This window comes from Rana temporaria, chromosome 5 (genome assembly GCF_905171775.1).
Source record: "Rana temporaria chromosome 5, aRanTem1.1, whole genome shotgun sequence".
NCBI lineage: Eukaryota > Metazoa > Chordata > Amphibia > Anura > Ranidae > Rana > Rana temporaria.
The window spans coordinates 316,603,808-316,623,898 of NC_053493.1; the positions used below are offsets into that span (position 1 = coordinate 316,603,808).

The window sequence follows — 20,091 nt, forward strand, 5'->3', positions numbered from 1 at the left end:
CTTAGCTCAAAAGTTAGAAAGGTTAAGGGCCAGATTCAGGAACATTTACGTTGCTCCGCGGCAGCGTAACGTATCTGATTTACGTTACACCGCCGCAAGTTTACAGCGTAAGTGCCTGATTCACAAAGCTCTTACCTGTAAACTTGCGGCGGTGTAACGTAAACCCTGCTAGGCACAAGCCGCCTAATTCAAATGGGGCGGGCACCATTTAAATTAGGCGCGTTCCCGCGCCGAACGTACTGCACATGCTCCGTCGGGAAAATTACCCGACGTGCATTGCGCTAAATGACGTCGCAAGGACATCATTGGTTTGACGTTAACGTAAATGGTGTCCAGCGCCATTCACGGACGACTTACGCAAACGAGATGATTTTTTAAATTTCGACGCGGGAACTACGACTTAACATTGCTTAGACCACCTAGGAGGCAGCCCTAACTTTACGACGCGTATCGCTACGGAAACAGCGTAAATTTAGATCGACGGGTATCTCGGACGTTCGTGAATCGCCGTAACTAGTCATTTGCATATTATACGCCGACCGCAATGGCCTCGCCACCTAGCGGCCGGCCTAGAATTGCATCCTAAGATCCGACGGTGTAAGTCAATTACACCTGTCGGATCTTAGGGCTATCTATGCGTAACTGATTCTATGAATCAGCCGCATAGTTAGGACGGACGGATCACAGAGATACGACGACGTATCAGGAGATACGCCGTCGTATCCCTTTTGTGAATCTGGCCCTAAGATTCTGGCAAGGAACCAGGACCAGACAGCTTGTCTAGCTAATAAAGATAGTGACGGCCGCCCTGAGCTATGTCAATGCAAAGGTTTGCTTTAAGACTGGATACATTATGCTCATCTAGTGAATGTTGTAAAACCAGAAAACAAACTGAAGAACAACATTTTTTTTTCTCATTTTCCCTTGTGAACAACAAAGAGCAAAGTAAATCAGCAGAAGAAGAATGTTAAGTCTCAAAGCGGAAAAAAAGAAACTGTTACATAAAAAAAAATCCTGAAAGCCGATACGATTGTTTTCAAGCTTACATAAAAGCATTGTTATTATTTAGTGCTGATTACAGCGGTGGGAAAATGGTTGATTATGAAAAATCTGAATTGCTTTGATATGCATATTTGATATGTTGTTCGGTCTGATTAGGCAGAAAAATAATAAAATATTTAGCGTGATTACACAGAGTGATTTAAATAAAAGGATCGGGTTGGCATATTTAGGTGTGAGAAAATATAATTAATTATCTTGTCAGGATGCAGAGATGAATTTCTTTGGACGGATAGGGTAGGTGGTAACAGTTCCTTGATGTATTTCATTGAGGGAAGCATTAAATGCTGAAATTGTATTGAAATTACTTCCTTTCCATGGAATTGTCAGTCCACGTGTACAGAGAAGGGTAATCAGCTGCCAAAGAAGAAGAGAGAGCTTCAGTTAGGGTGCAATACTGTGGTCAATTATGCTAAAACAGGCAAGCAAAGGGGACTGTATACACCTGATATCCTCCCTCTAACCAGGAACATTGATTGCCTACATATTAATTATTCATATTAAAAATGAAAGTAAAACTGTATGTAAACCCTGACAACAATCTTCAATTTGTTCTCCCTTTTAGCCCTTCTCTGGAGAGGATGCAAATGGGTGACCTTTGAGATTAAGGACATATGTGGCTGTCTAAGCCCTTATTTTTTTGGACCTCATACTTTAAGAGGGCATTGGCGTGGTCATTACCGTTCTACGATATGTATGGGCATTTCCTGGCTGTGGCTGGCAGTGTTTCAGTATTGAGCTCCTGTATATGTAGTATGGAAAATTGACAAGAACCCCCCGTCTGTGGTTGCTTTTATTATCTACTACCAAATTGCTTTGCATTGGCCTACTTTCTTTCTTTGTCTGTATTATGACCCTATGCAGGCTCTGCTATACCTCTCCACAGCCTGGGATGATCTGATTGGTTCTTCTTCTTGTTACCCTTCTATTGTTTTTATTTAGTATTATACATAACTGTCTAAAGTGAATGCGATAATCTGAAGAAGCGGAGTGTAACCTCGAAATGCGTAATCATATCCACACACTTGACAGTATCTTGTTTGTATTGTACAAGCTCATCGATGTATTCAATGCTATACATGTTTTTAATAATATTTAACTTTGTATAATAAAGCTTTCGTTGTTTTATATAAATGTTTGGTGTACTTGTTTGAGAATATAAAAATACCAGCAGGTAACTCTTGAAAGCCCCCACTATTGTTCCTTTTTTATTTTTATTTTACTTTTTTTGGGTAGCCACCCCCTGGAATTAATTACTCTTTAAATCCCACAACTGTCCTTCAACAGCCCCACATTATACCTAATTTTGCTGCTAAACCCTGACAACAAACTTCTATTTTTTTCTTTTTTTTTAGTTAGCATTGTTCTCGGCTCTCTCTTTGGACTACAGAACATTACCTCCTTAGTGTATGCTATTGAGACAAGAAGGGGAAGAGGTGTTTTGTAGTCCCAACACACTTTCTATTTGAGGGTGGCAATGATTTTAATGTAACTGTTCACAATGTAATACTATACAAGTAATAGCCTGTTTGGCTCAGCGGGGATTCCTCCGTTAATCCCCGCTGAGCTGTCGGCGGACAGGGCGGTCCCCGCATACAGTGCAGAGACCACCCTGTCTCTCCTCCGCTCTCCCCTATGGGGAATCGGATGAATACGGACCGTGTGTCCGTATTCATCCGATCCGTTCCGCCGGACGGAAGAAAAGTAGGGTTTTCTTCCGTCCGCAAAAGTGGATCTTTGCGGACGCGGATGGTTGCGGACGTTAGCGGATGAATCATCCGCTAACATCTGCAATCCCATAGGGATACATTACAAGTCCGTAAACGGACTTGTAATAAACGGACCGTTTGTCCGTACGTGTGAAAGGGCCCTTACACTTTACACTTAAAAAGACAACAAAATTGGGTCGATTTGCTAAAACTGGAGAGTGTAACATCTGGTGCAGCTGTGCTTGGTAGCCAATCAGCTTCTAACTTCAGCTTGTTCAGATAAACTTTGACAAAAAAAGTGAAAGCTGATTGGTTTCTATGCAGAACTGAACCAGATTTTGCACTCTCCAGTTTTTGTAAATCAACCCCAATGTGTCATTTACCTAGGGGTGACTATACTTTTTGCATATAACTAAAATGTTTATTCACTAAAGGAGTCAAGGCTGTTCAATTTTCAGAGTGAACGTTCTCTTAACCTCCCTGGCGGTCTTCCCGAGACTGACACGGGGTTAGATTTTCTTGCTACTATCGGTAACCCCGTGTCAGTCACGGGCTTGCCTCGCTAGATCCACAGGCACTTTTTACTTACCTTGTCCCTGGATCCAGCGATGCCACCGCGCTGTGTGAGCGAGCGGGACCTCGCTCGATTCACATAGTGCTTCCGTGTGACGCCGATCTCCGTTCCCTGCGACGTTACGACGCACGGGGACGGAGAACGGCGCCAAATTCAAAAACGTAAACAAACACTTTACATACAGTATACTGTAATCTTATAGATTACAGTACTGTATGTAAAAAAAACACACCCCCCTTGTCCCTAGTGGTCTGTCCTGTGTCATGCATGTCATTTTATATAATAAAAACGTTTCTTTCTCCCTGCAAACTGTAGATTGTCCATAGCAACCAAAAGTGTCCCTTTATGTCAAAAATAGTTTTAGATCAGCTAAAAAACAGCGATAATAAATTATAATCACTTGCAGAATTGTGCGATAGCGATTTGTGGGGAAATTCGTCATAAAAAAAAAAAAATAATGACAGCGACAATTCTGCAACTGAGCAAATTTCAGTGATTTTAATTTGATTACATTATTGAATAATTTTTATTATAATTATATTATTATTTGTTATAATTATTTATAATTATTTATTATATTATAATTTATAATTTTGTTTTTAAAAAAATGTCATACCCGGGATGCCTATTAGAATCTTGTTTGGTCAGATTTAAGTGAGTTATTTCTAAAAATGACAGACCTACAATATAAAACGCCAAATTTCCTTGCAAATAATGGTACCGCTTTCAGCACCTTTTTTCTGACAGAATCATACCGCCAGGGAGGTTAAAGAAAATTAAGCTGTGTTAATTTTTAATACCCATTTGTGTGCAATGGAGATTAAAAAAAAACATCACTTTTGCTTGCAAATGATTGGATGATTGAAAGTAAATAAACAATCTCTACATCTTTAGTAAATAAGTCACTAAGCCTATATAACCTAGTAAAAAATAATAATCAAATTGCTTTTTATTTTCTGGTGGCTTATTGTTTTAGTAAAATTTGCTATTAATGTAGCAATGTAAATTGCTTTTCCACAGAATCCCATCCTTTGTGTTAATTTTATTTTTGATATGAAGAAGCATACTGGTATTTTCAGTTAAGAAAACTATGCACCGTGACATCAAATTTCCTAATTGAAATATGGAGTCTGTTATTGCTGGTTTCCTCCAGAACGTTAACTATGGAAACTGAATAAAGCAATGTTTTGTTCATCTGACAATCAATCACACACAATCAATTTCATTAAATTTATTAAAAGCCAGATTTTCCCTTGTACATGACTGAATGTTTAAAGAGAAAAGGTTATGCTAAGTAAATATATTGTACTTTTGTTGTGAAAGGGTCAGGATAACTCTTTTAGTAAATCAGTCATTGGGTTAATTATTTTCTTAGCCTCAAATCAGAACTAAAAAGTTAAAACAAGTCAGGAGTTTGTATCTGCATAATTGGTCCAAGTATTAAAGTCAGAGTACCAGTATCTAGCCTTTTGAGAAGTAGAGGTCCATACGACAGCATTTTAAATCCGCAGAATGAGTCCCGGACTGTTGTCTTAAAAATTCATAGTTATGTATTACTGACAATCAGGGCTCAGGTGAAAACAACAATATTTCCTAAAGGACACCAATCTAAAGACTATTTAGGAGTGTTCTATGTTAGTTGTGATCAGCACTCCCAGTAGACTTTGATCATCATGACTGACATACAAAACCCACCCAATAGTCTTTAGATTGCCAAAAGAGTCTTAAGCCTCGGTTTTCACACCAGGAAAACTGCCAGGAGAGCTTTTGGCCGGGAAAACCAGACGTGTGTATGCTTCCTCGCAGTTTTCCCGTCAGGAAAACAGATAATTGGGATAATTGGAAAATAGAAAACCTGCTCTCTATTTTCCAATCGGGATTCCCGGCGGCTTTTTTTCCTCAAGATTTACTAATACTCTATGGGAAACACTGCGAGGCAGTGCTCATGGAGCATACACACGGTCAGGATTCCTGGCCAAAGCTCCATGGCAGTTTTAATGCCGGGTTCTTGGCTTTCCCCTCGGTTTTCACAGCAGACTTTTTACCGCAGTGAAAACCATCATTTTCATTTGAGCCCTGATGAAATGGGATTTTTGGCCCCAAAATGCATTTCCCTGCCTTTGTATCTTGCTTGCAACCCATTGTCATCCACACCAGAATAAATAATTATGTACTTTTATGATGACCTTTTATTTGGGTTTCTTTTTTTTTTTTTTTATCTCAATTTCTCTTTATTGTTTTCCATTTTCTTTTTTTTAAAGAAAAATTTGTATGATTACATACAGGTAATGTGAGTTATCTAATACAATTATGTTCATATATATAAACAGACATACATTATGTAAATTCAGTGAATTAGCATATCCCCTCCCTCCCTTCTCCTTCCCCCTCCCACCCCCATCCCACCCCCCCTGTTAATATTATAGAAAAATATGAGCGAGTATCTTCGTCTAAGTTATCCTTTAGTTAGTTTAAATTAAAGGAAATAAAGAGAAGAAAGGAGCAAGAAAATCTAAGAGACATAGAAAGGAATCAAGCCAGACAAGAGCAAGAGAGAGCAGGAGAAGCTTCATTACTCCTTGTCATTAGTCTCTAGTTATAGGGAATTTTGGCAACATCTAGGGTGAGGGGATTTTCAAACTCCATATAGAGGTTATCTCTCCAAAGGGAATCCCATTTCCCTCAGCCAAGGCCCCCACACTCTTCTAAATCCATTATAGTTTCCTTGTTTAATAAAGGCCACCCTCTTGCACCAGATCGAAGCATTGATGGTTTCAACCCAGTTCTCAACAGATGGAGGAGCATGTGCTTGCCATCTCTGTGCTATTAGCTTCCGAGCTTGGAATAGGCATCTAATCACACTTTCCAAAGCTCCTGCGAAGATTCTATGATCTTCCATACCTCCTAGCAGGCAGGTTCTAGCCTCCGGCTCTAAAGAGGTCTTGAAGATTTTATTGATCCGGTTTATCACTTCTGTCCAATATCTAAAAAGCTTGGGGCATCTCCAGAACATGTGGATAAGATCCCCTGTTGCCTTACACCTGGGGCATTCGTCGCTCTGTTTCCAGCCTAATACAAACATTTTTTTAGGGGTATAATAAACCCGGTGCAGTAGGAATAAATGGGACAGTCTCTTTGCTGGAGCAATTGACACCAATGCCCCTCTGTATAAAATCTCATTCCAATCTCATTCTTAAACTAGAACTATAGTCAAAACTTTTTCAAAACTTTTTAATTTTGGATAAAGTAAGGGAGGGTTATAACTCTTGTCAGTTTATATTTTGCCATCTTTGTCTCATTTTGACAATTTACCTTCACTTCCTGTCCCAAAACAGGAAGTGAGAGATAATCTCCACAAATTAACGGAAGTCTTTTTCGGGACCCCAAGACCACCTGAACTAGTGTCCCCATTGGAAGATTTTCCCTCTAGTACTTTTCTGGGGACAACCCAAGATTTGTTTTTGTTTTTTACTTTCACTTTTGATGCTAATGACAAACAGGACAAATAGAGAGGATGAATCTCCGGGGGGGGGGGGGGGACAGACAACAATTAAAACCTAATATGTGTTCTAATCCATCTCCACTCTATCCAGAACTAAAAAAAGTTTTGCCTTTAGTTTTACTTTAATTTGGGAGGTCATCGCCCCTTTGGAGAAACCTCCTCTTTGTGGTAGAGCTGCAAACCAACACCTCCTGTTTTGATGGACACTAAGCGCCTTGAGGCGATTCAGTTCGCATTTGTAGCGCTATATAAGTAATTCACTCACTCACTAAGATCCAGGGACTTATTTCTTCTTATTTTGGAGCATGGCAGCAATGACAGCCTAAATACGTTTTTTTTTTTAACAATATTCTTTTCAGCTAAGCTCAATTTACCAACAAAAAGTTCTAATTAAAAACACTGTAAAATGGATTTGCATGCTTTCACTGCAATATGTTGTTGTATAAAGAAGATATGTTATTAGCAAGCTTATAATATAAATCAGTAAATAGCTGATGGGTTTTCTGATAATGTGTGATACAAATCACACATAGCCTCATTATTATCACAGCAAACAGCAGAAACATAGATAATCAGGTGCACAGTGTAACGGATAATTGTGGTTGTCCTGCATATTTATTATGCTCATAACAGGAATACACACTTTACAACTAAACTCTAATAATGATCTGTTCAGTCTCACCTCTCATTAGATATCTTTATTCTTAGTGAAGACACAGGAGCTTGCTCACAGTGGAAAAAGTTTTTCAGCCACCAGCATTTTTCAACCATTTCTGGCAAGCCTGTAAAAAGAGTAGCAAGCTAAATGAGGGTAAGCAATGCTTCTATTTGAATACATTTATTCCGGCTAGGTCTGGCTGTGTTTTGGGAGACATGCCAGTGAATGGGTCAGGCTCTGTTACATGATTCAATTCCCTTGGCTTACAAGCTGCTTTACAATTTAGCTTCAACTAAATGAATTAACTGTATGGTTTTCAGAAATGAAATTAATGAATATAGGTTTGTCTTTTTCATCGCTGTACCTTTCAATATATAATTCATAAGGTAATTCCTTAAAAATGACAGTCATCAAAAAGAAATGAGTATACAGCAACCCAAAGAACTAACCATTTTCCATCTATCAATTTAAAGTGCTCAGAATGCTGACATATACTGTATTTGCTTATAGTTTGTTACTGTGATTTATACATTGCTGTTATTAACCACTTGCTACCCAGGCCAATTCTAACACTTCGCTCCTACATGTAAAAATCATAATTGTTTGCTAGAAAATTACACAGAACCTTCAAACATGATATATGTTTTTTTTTTTTTTTTTAGCGGATACCCTAGGGAAAAAAAAGGTGGTCATTGCAACTTTTTATCTTGCACGGTATTTGGGCAGTCATTTTTCGAACGCCTTTTTTTGGGAAAAGAGAACAGTTTTATGTATTGACCCCCTATCTTGACCTGTGGTATCCGGTATAGTCCTCAGAGGGTATGGGTGGAAGAAAGGAGAGGGAGACCCATGGTGCAGTACCGCATATACAATTTATTACAGGCTAGTTGCAAAGTAAAAACTCACATTTAAAAACGGAAGGGCGAAAACCAAAACCCACGAGCAGCGAGCTCGTCTCTCCGCCGTCAGTGCGTGTTGGATCTGGTGCTCCTGTTCCCTACGCGTGTTGTCACACCACGTGACTTCTTCAGGGGATTATTATTATAGTTTGCTATATATGTTTTGATACATTGTTGCCTTATATTTTGCTATTTCTTTGGATTCACCTTCACCCTTATCTAATTTTGCACCTCAGGGTCCACTTACCCAATTGGTGGGTTTTGTAATACAGGCATACCCCACTTTTAAGTACACAATGGGACCAGAGCATGTATGTAAAACGAAAATGTACTTAAAGTGAAACAATACATTTTTTCACTTCTAGGGTGTAGTGGGGGGGTCAGGGACTGTAGTGGGGGTGTCAGGAGCTGTAGTTGAGGTCTCAGGGGCTGTAGTGGAGGTGTCAGGGGCACACTGGAACAGGGCGGGCTATGCTCTCTGAGCTTCAGCTCCTTCTACTGCGACTGCAAAATGTCTGTACAGTACTTGTAAGGCACTTTACATACACTCACAGGTATGTCCTTACTCGCGAGTGTATGTAAAGAGAGTGTACTTAAAGCGGGGTATGCCTGTATTCCCTTGTTGTATTGTTTAGCTTCACAGCGCGTCACCATCACTCATTAACATTCCTCCCTTTTCTGTTAAGGACATACTATCAGGTGATCGCAGCAGTGCCCCCTAGAGTTTAGTATCGATAGCGCAACAGTTTTACCACTTTCATTTGACTACCATTCCTTTTTTCAGTTTTATGTATTAACCGCTTCCTGACCGCTGCATGCTGATATACGTCGGCAGAATGGCACGGGCAGGCAAATGTGCGTACCTGTACGTCCCTTTGAATGTGCCGCCTAGCGGGCGTGTGCCCGGCGCTGCATGCCTCAGGAATGTGCTCGGGAGCAGTGATCTCTGTCGTGTCACTGGTAGCCCATCCCCCCCACAGTTAGAATCACTCCCTAGGACACACTTAACCCCTTCATTGCCCCTAGTGTTTAACCCCTTCCATAAGTGTGCACAGTCTATTACATTAGGGTGTGCACCCCAAAGCTCAAACACACATGCGTATATATATATATATATATATATATATATATATATATAGGGCAATGGACAGTGTCAGTAGAACAGTTGATGGTGTCAGTGGGCAAGGACTGTTGTCAGTAGTTTATTTTATTATTACTTTTTACAAAATTTTTTATTTTTATTCTTTTTTACAATATTTTTTATTATTTTCTTTTACAATTTTTTTAGGAGCACCATTGGGGGGCTTTGGTGAGATATCAGGGGCCTAAACCGAACCCTGATATCTCACTTTTGAGACAGAGAAAGGGGCTGAGGACAGATTCCTGAGTCCCTTTCTCTGCAGTCAAGCAGCAGGGGCAATCTGTGCAGCACACCCTGTGCACATGCCTATGACCCCTTCCCTGCCAGTGTCATTTATACAGTAATCAGTGGCTATTTATAGCGTCCAATGTGTCCGCCATAATGTCGCAGTCCTGAAAAAAATTGCAGATTGCTGCCATTCCTAGTAAAAAATAATAATAATGAAAATGGCATAAATCTGTCCCCTATTTTGTAGACGCAATCAATATACGCTTATTGAGATTGTTCTTACCAAAAATATGTAGAAGAATACGTATTGGCCTAAACTGAGGAAAAAAAATGTTTTATTATATATTTAATGGGGATATTTATTATAGCAAAAAGTTAATAATATTGCTCTTTTTTCAAAACTGTCGCTACTTTTTTGTTTATAGCGCAAAAAGTAAAAACCTCAGAGGTGATCAAATACCATCAAAAGAAAGCTCTATTTGTGTGACAAAAAATATGTCAATTTTGTTTGGGTACAGTGCAATTGTCAGCTAAAGCGACGCAGTGCTGAATCACAAAAAATGCTCTGGTCAGGAAGGGGGTTAATTCTTCTGGGGATGAAGTGGTTAAAAAAAAAGTAAAGTTGGCCCAATTCATTGGGATAATGTGAAAGATGATGTTATGCCGAGTAAATAGATATCTAACATGTCATGCTTTGAAATTGCACACACTCGTGGAATGATGCCAATCTTCGGTATTTAAAAATCCCCATAGGCGACGCATTAAATTTTGTTTACAGGTTACCTGTTTAAAGTTACAGAGGAGGTCTAGTGCTAGAATTATTGCTATTACTCTAAAGTTTCGGTGATATCTCACATGTGTGGTTTGAACGTCGTTTACATATGTGGGCACAACCTACGTATGCGTTCGCTTCTGCGCACAAGCACGCAGGGATTTTTTTTAATCACTTTTATTCCTTGTAATAGGAATAGTGTAAATAGTGCTTTCCCTGGCTTCTCTTTACAGCAAGATCTGGGGTCAATAAGTCCCTAGATCTCGCTTCTCCGCTGGGAAGCCTGAAAAAAAAAATCCTGACTTCCCAGCCGAGACGGTGGCATGCAGAGGCCAGGCGTGACGTCATTACATCGCGCCCGGCCCCCGAAAGATCAGAGAGACGTCCGGGGGCCATCTGGCCCTGTTGGATTTTCTATGGTAAGCTTGCGGCATGGACTAATTCCTTCTCCCTCTGTAGCTGCAGGCATCATTCAGATATCCCCACTCAAAGTCAATGACATCATATGATGTCGTTGGGTGGGAAGTAGTTAAAGGAAAGTGCGGTTGGTAACACAGAAAGTGCTTAAGCCAATGAATGAGCATGACAGCTAGGAATAGTACACTACACAAATGTAGCCTTGGCAGCTTGCGGCTTTAGGCTTCATTCCGATGAGCATTGACACCTGTTCTGCATGCTACAGGCTGCGTTTCTTATTGCGCCTGCATTTGCACCTGCATTTGCCCCGAGCTACATGCAGGCAACTTATAGAATTTGATGCAGGTGCAGCAGCCGCATGGGCAGAGCCGCATGTAAAAATTTGCACAGATCGGAATGCAGGCTGTGTGCGTTCGAAGCCATGCACCCACTCCTGCATGCTTGTCCAATTTTGACATGCAGATGTGCCCAGCTGTGTCTGTGCAGTTGCTACATATGCATCCACCTCTACAGGCTGTCTGTAGGCTTAATAACAAATGTGGCCTGACAACAGAGCGAGTGTTACTTCCCTTCTGAATAAAGCCTAATTAAAGGAAACTGCCATACACAGAGAAAATTTATTTTCTGCAACCATGGGTACAGTGTTGATGCGGAAATCCCTCCTGATGGGCCATTGTCTTCTCCTGATGGGGGGCATCACCACTGGGAGGAGACAGTGGTTATCGCTAGCAGGCGCTAGTGATAATCGCAAGAGAATCCAGCAGGCTGGCTGTACCCAAGTTGATTGATCAATCAATTTGGTACATTTAGCCTGCCCATTAACAGTTAGAATCTTGTCCGGTTCCTGCTGAACTGGCCGAGATTCTAACCATGTATGGCCATGCCTAAGCTTGGCAGTCAAGAAATAAACATTTTAGAAGGAGAAGTTTGCAGGGCAGCCTTCATATTTAGATCTTTATAGGTTCATTTTAAAGCTGAACTTTCAGGCCCAGATTCAGAAAGATCAGCGTATCTTTCTGCAGGCGTAACGTATCTCCGATACGTTACGGCGCCGTAAATTAGGGCGTAAGTTCCGTATTCAGAAAGAACTTGCGCCCTAAGTTACGGCGGCGTAACGTGTGTGGTCCGGCGTAAGCCCACGTAATTCAAATGGGGATGATGTGGGCGTGTTTTATTTACATTTATACCCCACGTATTTGACGTTTTTTACGAACGGCGCATGCCAGTGCGCATGCTCGAAATTCCGCCGCAAATCGACAATGCTTTCGACGTGAACGTAACTTATGTACAGCCCTATTCGCGAACGACTTACGCAAACGAGGTACAATTTTCAAAATTTGATGCGGGAACGACGTCCATACTTAACATTGCGGACCCAGGGGTAACTTTACGCCGGAAAAAGGCTAACGTAAACGACGTAAAAAATTGGGCCGGGCGGACGTACGTTTCTGAATTGGCGTAACTACCTAATTTGCATATTCCTTGCTGAAATATACGGAAGCGCCACCTAGCGGCCAGCGTAAATATGCAGCCTAAGATACGACGGTGTAAGACACTTACGCCGGTCGGATCTTAGGGAAATCTATGCGTAACTTATTCTATGAATCAGCTTTTTTGGATCGCTAATATGCATTAAATTTTTGGACGTTTTTTAAATGATCCTTGGTGTGCTGGCGAATATGTGTATATTCTATCAATCAGTCGCATAGATACGACCCCGCAACTCAGAGTTACGACGGCGTATCTGGAGATACGCCATCGTAACTCCGTTGTGAATCCGGGCCCAAGTATACAGCTACATGCACATGTAAAATACATATGTTCTACTTTCCCCTTTCATTGGACAGTGACGGAGCTGATATACATGGGATTACAAGAAAATAATATAAAGAAAACATTGAGATACTTCTACTTAGTATATGTAAAACAAATTGGATGGGGAAAAAAACTAAATATCGCGTATTTTTTAACATTCACCTGGAAGGCAGTTTTAAATAAACATGGAGCAGGGCGCTACACATGATTTTCTCAGTACAAAATGATTTTTAATTCAGAGTTTGTATTTATAAAAGAGAGGATTTGACGTATTGATGTACATGTGCATGAATGAATAATAACACTATTATAGTCACTAAAAAGTCTTAAAAAAAATCCCAACAGCTCACCTGTGCTTGCTGCTAATAATTGTATATATGGAAGCTTATTTATTCATTGGTGTAAAGAGCAATAGTCATGTGCAAAGAATGGTAGCCCAAAACGACCAATAATGTTTCAATCAAATCATTAAAACATGAATTCTAATTGAAAATGGTTGTGGGCAACTGAGCAATGCCCGTTTGTTTCATTGAGTAAGCCAGATAGATTGGAGATATTTTTGTCATGGCCTACTCATGTAATCAGGAAAGGCAGAGTATCCAAGTTTGGTGTTACTTTATGAGCAGAGATGAAAAAGTAACATGCCTAGGACACACGATCGGTTTTCCTGACGGTCAAAAACCGAGGGGAAAACCGAGAACCGGCTCGATCCCTTTTCCCCTGTACACACGGACGGTTTTCCCGACAGGAAAACTGCCAGGAGAGCTTTGGTCAGGAAAACCGGACGTGTGTATGCTCCACCGCAGGGTTTGCCATAGGAAAACTGTGGAACAAAAAAAAGCCGCGATTCGCGGCGAGAAAAAAGAGAACATGTTCTAATTTCTTAAACCGCTGTTTTTCCGGCCAAAGGAAAACAAGGCAGTTTTCCTGATGAGAAAAACGATCGCGTGTACAGTACTAGGCAACAGCCGAAACTTTCCAACAAGCTGGATCCCTCACAACACTCCCAATGTCTGCCAGTATATAATAGCTTGTGATCCATAAATGGGCACATTGCCACACAACTGTGCTGGAAACATGTCAGCTAAGACAATCACATACGTGTCTAACTCTTTTCATGTGCAGCTGTGTGATATATCAAAAGATAATCTTGACATCTGTTTACTCTCCCTGACTTTAGAAACAGAAAAGTACTGAGCTGTACATTCACTGCCCAACCTCTCCCTCACCTCTACCTTTTCACTGCTTTGAACATAGGGGTTGATTTGCAAAGTACAGTTACACTCTTGCGCCAGAGCTTAGTAAATGGGCAAAATCTCTGCTAACTTCCATCATCCAATCATGTGCAAGCAAAAATGTTTTTTTTTGGTTTTCCTTGCATATGATTGGGTATTCTTGGCAAAATGCTTTACCTCATTTAACAAGCTCTGGAGAAACTGCACGTTTAGAGTGCAACCATCCAAAGGTGCCCCCCTGCCCCAAAGCACCCACCCCCCCATGTTTAGGGTATGCGGCCTGGTACGGTTCAGGAGGGGGGGCGCTGGTTAGCCCCAACCCCCTTTCCTGACCGGCCAGGCTGCGTGCTCCGATAAGGGTCTGGTATGGATATTGAGGGGACCCCCACACTGTTTTTTTGGCATAGGGGTTCCCCTTAAAATCCATACCAGACCGAAGGGCCTGATACATGCTCTTTGAGGGGCAACCAATGCCGTTTTTTTTTTATTAACTTGTATCCCCCTCAAGATCATCAGAGCATGTCAAAGTCAGATCATGCAAGACGGAGATCCGACTTTGATCCAACTTCAGTGATATTCAATGGGCTGAAGTAGGATCAAAGTCGGACCAATGTAGTGCAGGGAGCATTTCCAAAGTCGGACCGACGTGTCAGACCAGTTAAGACGGCTCCCATAGGGAAACATTGATTTTCACACATCATGCGACATGAGCTCCCAATGTTGGAATGCTTGAACCTGGCCACAAAGCTTAACTGAACAAGCTAGAGCTGAGAAGCTGATTGGCTACCATGCACAGCTGCACCAGATTTTGCACTCTCCAGTTTAAGTAAATCTCCCCCACAGCATCTTCCATCAATATATAAGAACAATGGAGGGTAATACTGATTTGTTGCTCTGGGCTACCGCACTGTGGGGTTGATTTCTTAAAGTGGTTGTAAACCCACTTTTACTAAAAAAACAAAAAAAACACCACCTGCAAGACAAAGGCATAATGAACTAGTATGCAGAGCATACTAGCTCATTATGTAATACTCACCTCAGATCGAAGCCCCCGCAGCCATCCTCGTACACCGCTTGGGCGGCCAACATCTCTCCCGGGGGTTACCGGCAGTGGCGTAGCACGGGTTGTCAGCACCCGGGGCAAGGCAAGTAATTTGCGCCCCATAACCTATGGCCTTTTAGCACTTTCCGAGTTCTGTCCCTTCCCTTCCTACAATAGTATTGACCAGCCTGATTCCTACACTGACCACTACACTAACCTACCTGATTCCTATACTGACCACTATACTACACTGACCACTACACTACACTGATCACTATACTACACTGACCACTACACTACACTGACCTACCTGATTCCTATACTGACCACTACACTACACTGACCACTACACTAACCACTATACTGACCACTATACTACACTACACTGACCACTACACTAACCATTATACTGACTACTGTACTGACCACTATACTATACTGACCACTACACTGACCACTACACTACACTACACTACACGTCACTGACCAATACACTATACTGACCACTACACTACACTGCTCGTAGAGCAGTGCACATGACTTTAACTAAAGTATACAGGCATAACCCACTTTTAAGTACACAATGGAGTTTAGTGTACTGCTTGTTTCAAATAAATGGAAGTGAGGGGAAAAGGAGAAGTTTGGGAGCACACAGAGGATGTTACAAGAAGGGAGAAAATCACAGCAAGAATGATTTAAAGAAAAATAGAACAACAGACCATTAAGCAATGAATAAATATAGATATTATATATAATATTTGTGAAAAATAAGGATATTGAGTAGGCCACTTTTATCATTGGTTTGAAATTAATTTACAGCGTACATAACTCTAAAAATCTGGTGGTTATGCGATAAGAATATAAAAAAGTACAACTCATAGGAAGCCAGTTAAGTAAGCATACCTGCATAATGTTTTTCTGGTTCTACTGGGAGTCCTGAGTCGGAGTTGATAGAACACACACTAGATTCGGAATTCAGCCGTACTGTAAAAGAAAAATACATATATAGTAATGAATAAACATTTTGCTGAGATAAACCAGTTAAGCAAAACACACTGGGGTTGATTTACTAAAGGCAAATAGACTGTGCACTTTGCAAAGTGCAGCTTTCTAACCATTTTCTGACACTAGGCTAGCAAAGAGAACAATGAAAGTCAATTCACTTCCAGTGTCTGAAGTGGGTTACAAATAGCAGGACGCTTTTAATGCAGCATAAAATTATGGGGTTGAATTACTAAAGGCAAATAGACTGTGCACTTTGCAAAGTACTGTTGCTCCAGAGCTTAGTAAATGAGCAGAAGCACTGCTGACTTCCATCATCCAATCATGTGCAAGCAAAAATGCATTCCCCCCCCCCCCCCCTTACATTCTATTGGGTATTCTTTACTTAACCTCGTTTACAGGCTCTTGGGCAACTGCAGTCTATTTGCCTTTAAGAAATCAACCCCACAGCCCGGTAGCCCAGAGCAACCAATCAGTATCACCCTCCATTGGAAGATACTGTGGGGGAGATTTACTTAAACTGGAGAGTGCAAAATCTGGTGCAGCTGTGCATGGTAAGTAACCAATCAGCTTCTCAGCTTCAGCTTGTTCAGTAAGTGCCGGTGTCGCCCCTAAGTCGCCCCAAATCGCGCGACATGAGAAATTCTATTGAAGTGAATGAGAGCTGTCTTAATGTACACTACTGAAGTCGCTCTGACTTCAGAAAAGGTTCCTGTACTACTTCAAGGCGACTTCTAGGCAACTTGTAGGCAACTTGTACCCATTGATTTCAATGGAAGTTGCCTCTAAAGTCGGATCACTGTCTTAACTGAAGCAACTTTACAGGAAGAGAAAATAGTTTACTCAGGCAAACCCCTCCCTCCCACAGCTGATTATTCTGTGATTGGCCACAGCCAAAGTCGCCTGTCCTGGAAGCAACTTTAAGTTGCATTGTAAATTGCTCCAAGTCGCGCTGACGTCGCACTGAAGTCGCGCTGACGTCGCACTGAAGTTGCCTTGCAAAGTCGTGCTGTAAGTCGGGTTGCCCCCGTGTGAACCGGCTCTTAAGCTTTGTCAAAAAACCTGGAAGCCGATTGGTTTCTAAGCAGAGTTGCACCACATTTTACACCCTCCACTTTCAGTATATCAACCCCAATGTCTTTGCAATGGGTGACACACATATCACCATCATTCTTTGAATGCTTGCACTCTGAACTCCAGAGCTTGTTAAATGAGGTAAAGCTTAATTTTTCCGATAAAGTCTATTTGCCTTTAAAAAATCAATTCCACGTCCCCGTAGCCCAGAGCAACCAATCCGTATCACCCTCCATTGCTCCATATGTTGATGGAAAATACTGTGGGAGCATAGGTGTGAGCAGCCTATTGCATTAGGGTGTGCACACGCCTATGTGTGGGGGAGATTTACTTAAACTGGAGAGTGAAAAATCTGCAGAACTGCCAGCTTCCCTCCTCTACTATTGGCTGTTGCTGCTGAAATGTTTTAGGAGTGGGGAAGGGGCCAATAAATATATCATTTACCGGCCCCTTCTCTTTCTGAATGAACATTGTGAGTGATCGGTAGTGTGTGTTTGGGGTGCACACCCTAATGCAATAGGCTGCGCACACCAGGAAGCTGATTGGTTCCTATGCAGAACTGCACCAGATTTTGCACTCTTCACTTTTAGTATATTAACCCCAGTGTCTTTGCTATGGGTGACACACATATCACTGCTCTTTATATGGAGCCTGATTACCTCTTTGCACTAAGCCTGGTTATGCATTGAGGCGCCTGGAAGCGTACAGAAGTTTTAGATCTCTTTTTGAAAAACTTTAAAAAAGCATCTATCTTTGAGTTGCTTACCTCTGTAAAACTGATTCTTCGCTAAGAGGCAGCCAGCTGATGGAACAGATGCCATAGTCCCAATTCAGGCAAACACGAGTATCAAGAGTAGTACAAAATGCAACTAAACTGTACCTGAGAGACAAAAAAAAAGAAGCACAGAAACAATTATATTTAATTACAAAACAGCAAAAGTCACAACAGACAGCACTTTCAAATCTGAAACTCAAAAAGAAAAGTGACATTGCTGGGCCCGTATACGCTGTACGGAGCGCAGATGGTTTGGGGCCGTTTGAGGCATTTAAACCGCATTTTCAAAAAATATCTTTCAAATTAGCTCAACAAATTCTCACTACAAGAAACAGAAGCAATTTGGATGATATAAAAAATGCAGATGACTTGTTAAACAATGTATGCATTTATTTATGAGTCTGTACTTTACCTTCTGTATTGTGCTCTCTGGTGAGTGTTAAATATGATTGATGTTCCATAAGAGATAAAAGGCCGTTAAGCATTTAACAATCTGCTAGCAATATTCTGAATTGTCCCGTCTAGCAGGTAAGTGTAGGTCTTGCTCCAAAGCCTGTTTCTCAGCGCTTTCTTGGGGAAGGTTTATATAACGAGTGCTTGCAGCAGTGATATGTCATTTGAGCTCCCATAAATATTGCCAGGTTGTAGGAGGGTTTATAGAACACAGTGTGCAAAAGATAGTTCATTATGACATCTGCTGTAACCCAATGCAAAGAACAGAGCAGGAAGTGTTCACAAAGGAAACATTTGCTACATTAAATCAAGATAACTAATGACAAAGAACAATATGATGCATGTATAATAACATAAACAAAAATGTTTGCACAGTTTATGAACTTTTTAGTTTAGAAATCTTGTGGCTTTTTAATAGTTCTAAATAGTGACGTAATAGTTCTCAAAAGACAAACAAATTAGAACCAGAAGTTCCAGACAGAATAACAAAACAAATAAAAAACATAACAAACGCTACAAAACAAACAAGTCTGTTGTTCTTTAACCCCTTCGTGACCAGGGCCATTTTTTCCGCTATTCAGCACGGTGCTACTTTAACCACTTCAGCCCCAGAAGGTTTTACCCCCTTCCTGACCAGGCCATTTTTTTTCCCGATATGGCATTGCGTTTTAACTGACAGTTGAGCGATCGGGCGATGCTGTACCCAAATAAAATTGATGTCCTGTTTTTCCCTCAAATAGAGCTTTCTTTTGGTGGTATTTGATCACCTCTGCGTTTTTTTATTTTTTATGCGATAAACAAAAAAGACAGACAATTTTGAGAATTGTTTTTTTACCTTCTGCTGTAAAATATACCCAATATATATATATATATATATATATATATATATATATATATATATATATATATATATATATATATATATTTTAAATATAATTTATTCATCAATTTAGGCCAATATGTATTCTGCTACATATTTTTGGTAAAAAACTCTCAACAAGCGTATATTGATTGGTTTGTTCAAAAGTTATAGAGTCTACAAACGGAAATATTTTCATGGTTTTTGATTTTTTTTTTTTTATTAGTAATGACGGCGATCAGTGATTTTTAGAGTGACACTTTTCGAGGACCAGTGACACCAATACAGTGATCAGTGTTAAAACCAGGGCTTTTTTTCAGGGGGAACTTGGTGGAACTCAGTTCCACCACCTTTGGCTCAGACCCGTGGGGGGGGCTGCTCACCACAATCACTTGTAAAGACAGAAGTCTGGTTTCTGTGTTTACAAGTGACAGCTCTGCATTCTGTGTGTAACCTCCCTGAACTCAATGCCCCTTTAAGACCCCCCTACTGTTTGTGAAATTTGACTGACCACACCCACTATTTGATGTGATTTGGAGGGTGTGTGTGGGTGGAGGGGTTTTGGGGGGACATGGTTGAGTTCCAGCACCTATTGGTTGAGAAAAAAAGCCCTGGTTAAAACAAATGTACAAATGACACTGGCAGGGAAGGGGTTAACATGTGGGGAAATAAAAGGGTTAAATGTGTCCCTAGGGGGCGCTTTCTAAGTGTGACTAGGGGACAACACAGATCTGTGTTTCTGCTTAGCAGAAACACAAGATCTCATTTATCCCCTGTGGCAGAATGGCGGTCTGCCTTGTTTACATAGGCAGACCCCCGTTCTGCCTCTCCTCAGAACGATGGGTGGGTACCAGCGGACATCGTGTCTGCTGTACCC

The 20,091-nt window shown here is 41.0% G+C and overlaps 1 protein-coding gene across 1 annotated transcript; it reads right to left on the minus strand.

The window, feature by feature from the left end:
* Positions 1–1,030: 1,030 nt before the first annotated feature.
* PPDPFL (pancreatic progenitor cell differentiation and proliferation factor like) lies at positions 1,031–18,520 on the minus strand. Its single transcript, XM_040354178.1, has 5 exons — positions 18,315–18,520; positions 17,894–18,007; positions 15,955–16,035; positions 7,527–7,626; positions 1,031–1,416 (listed from the first exon to the last, which is right to left on the minus strand). The coding sequence occupies exons 2-5, from the start codon at positions 17,946–17,948 to the stop codon at positions 1,413–1,415; spliced, it is 240 nt and encodes a 79-aa protein (XP_040210112.1). The 5' UTR covers positions 17,949–18,007; positions 18,315–18,520; the 3' UTR covers positions 1,031–1,412.
* Between the last annotated feature and the right edge of the window lie 1,571 nt (positions 18,521–20,091).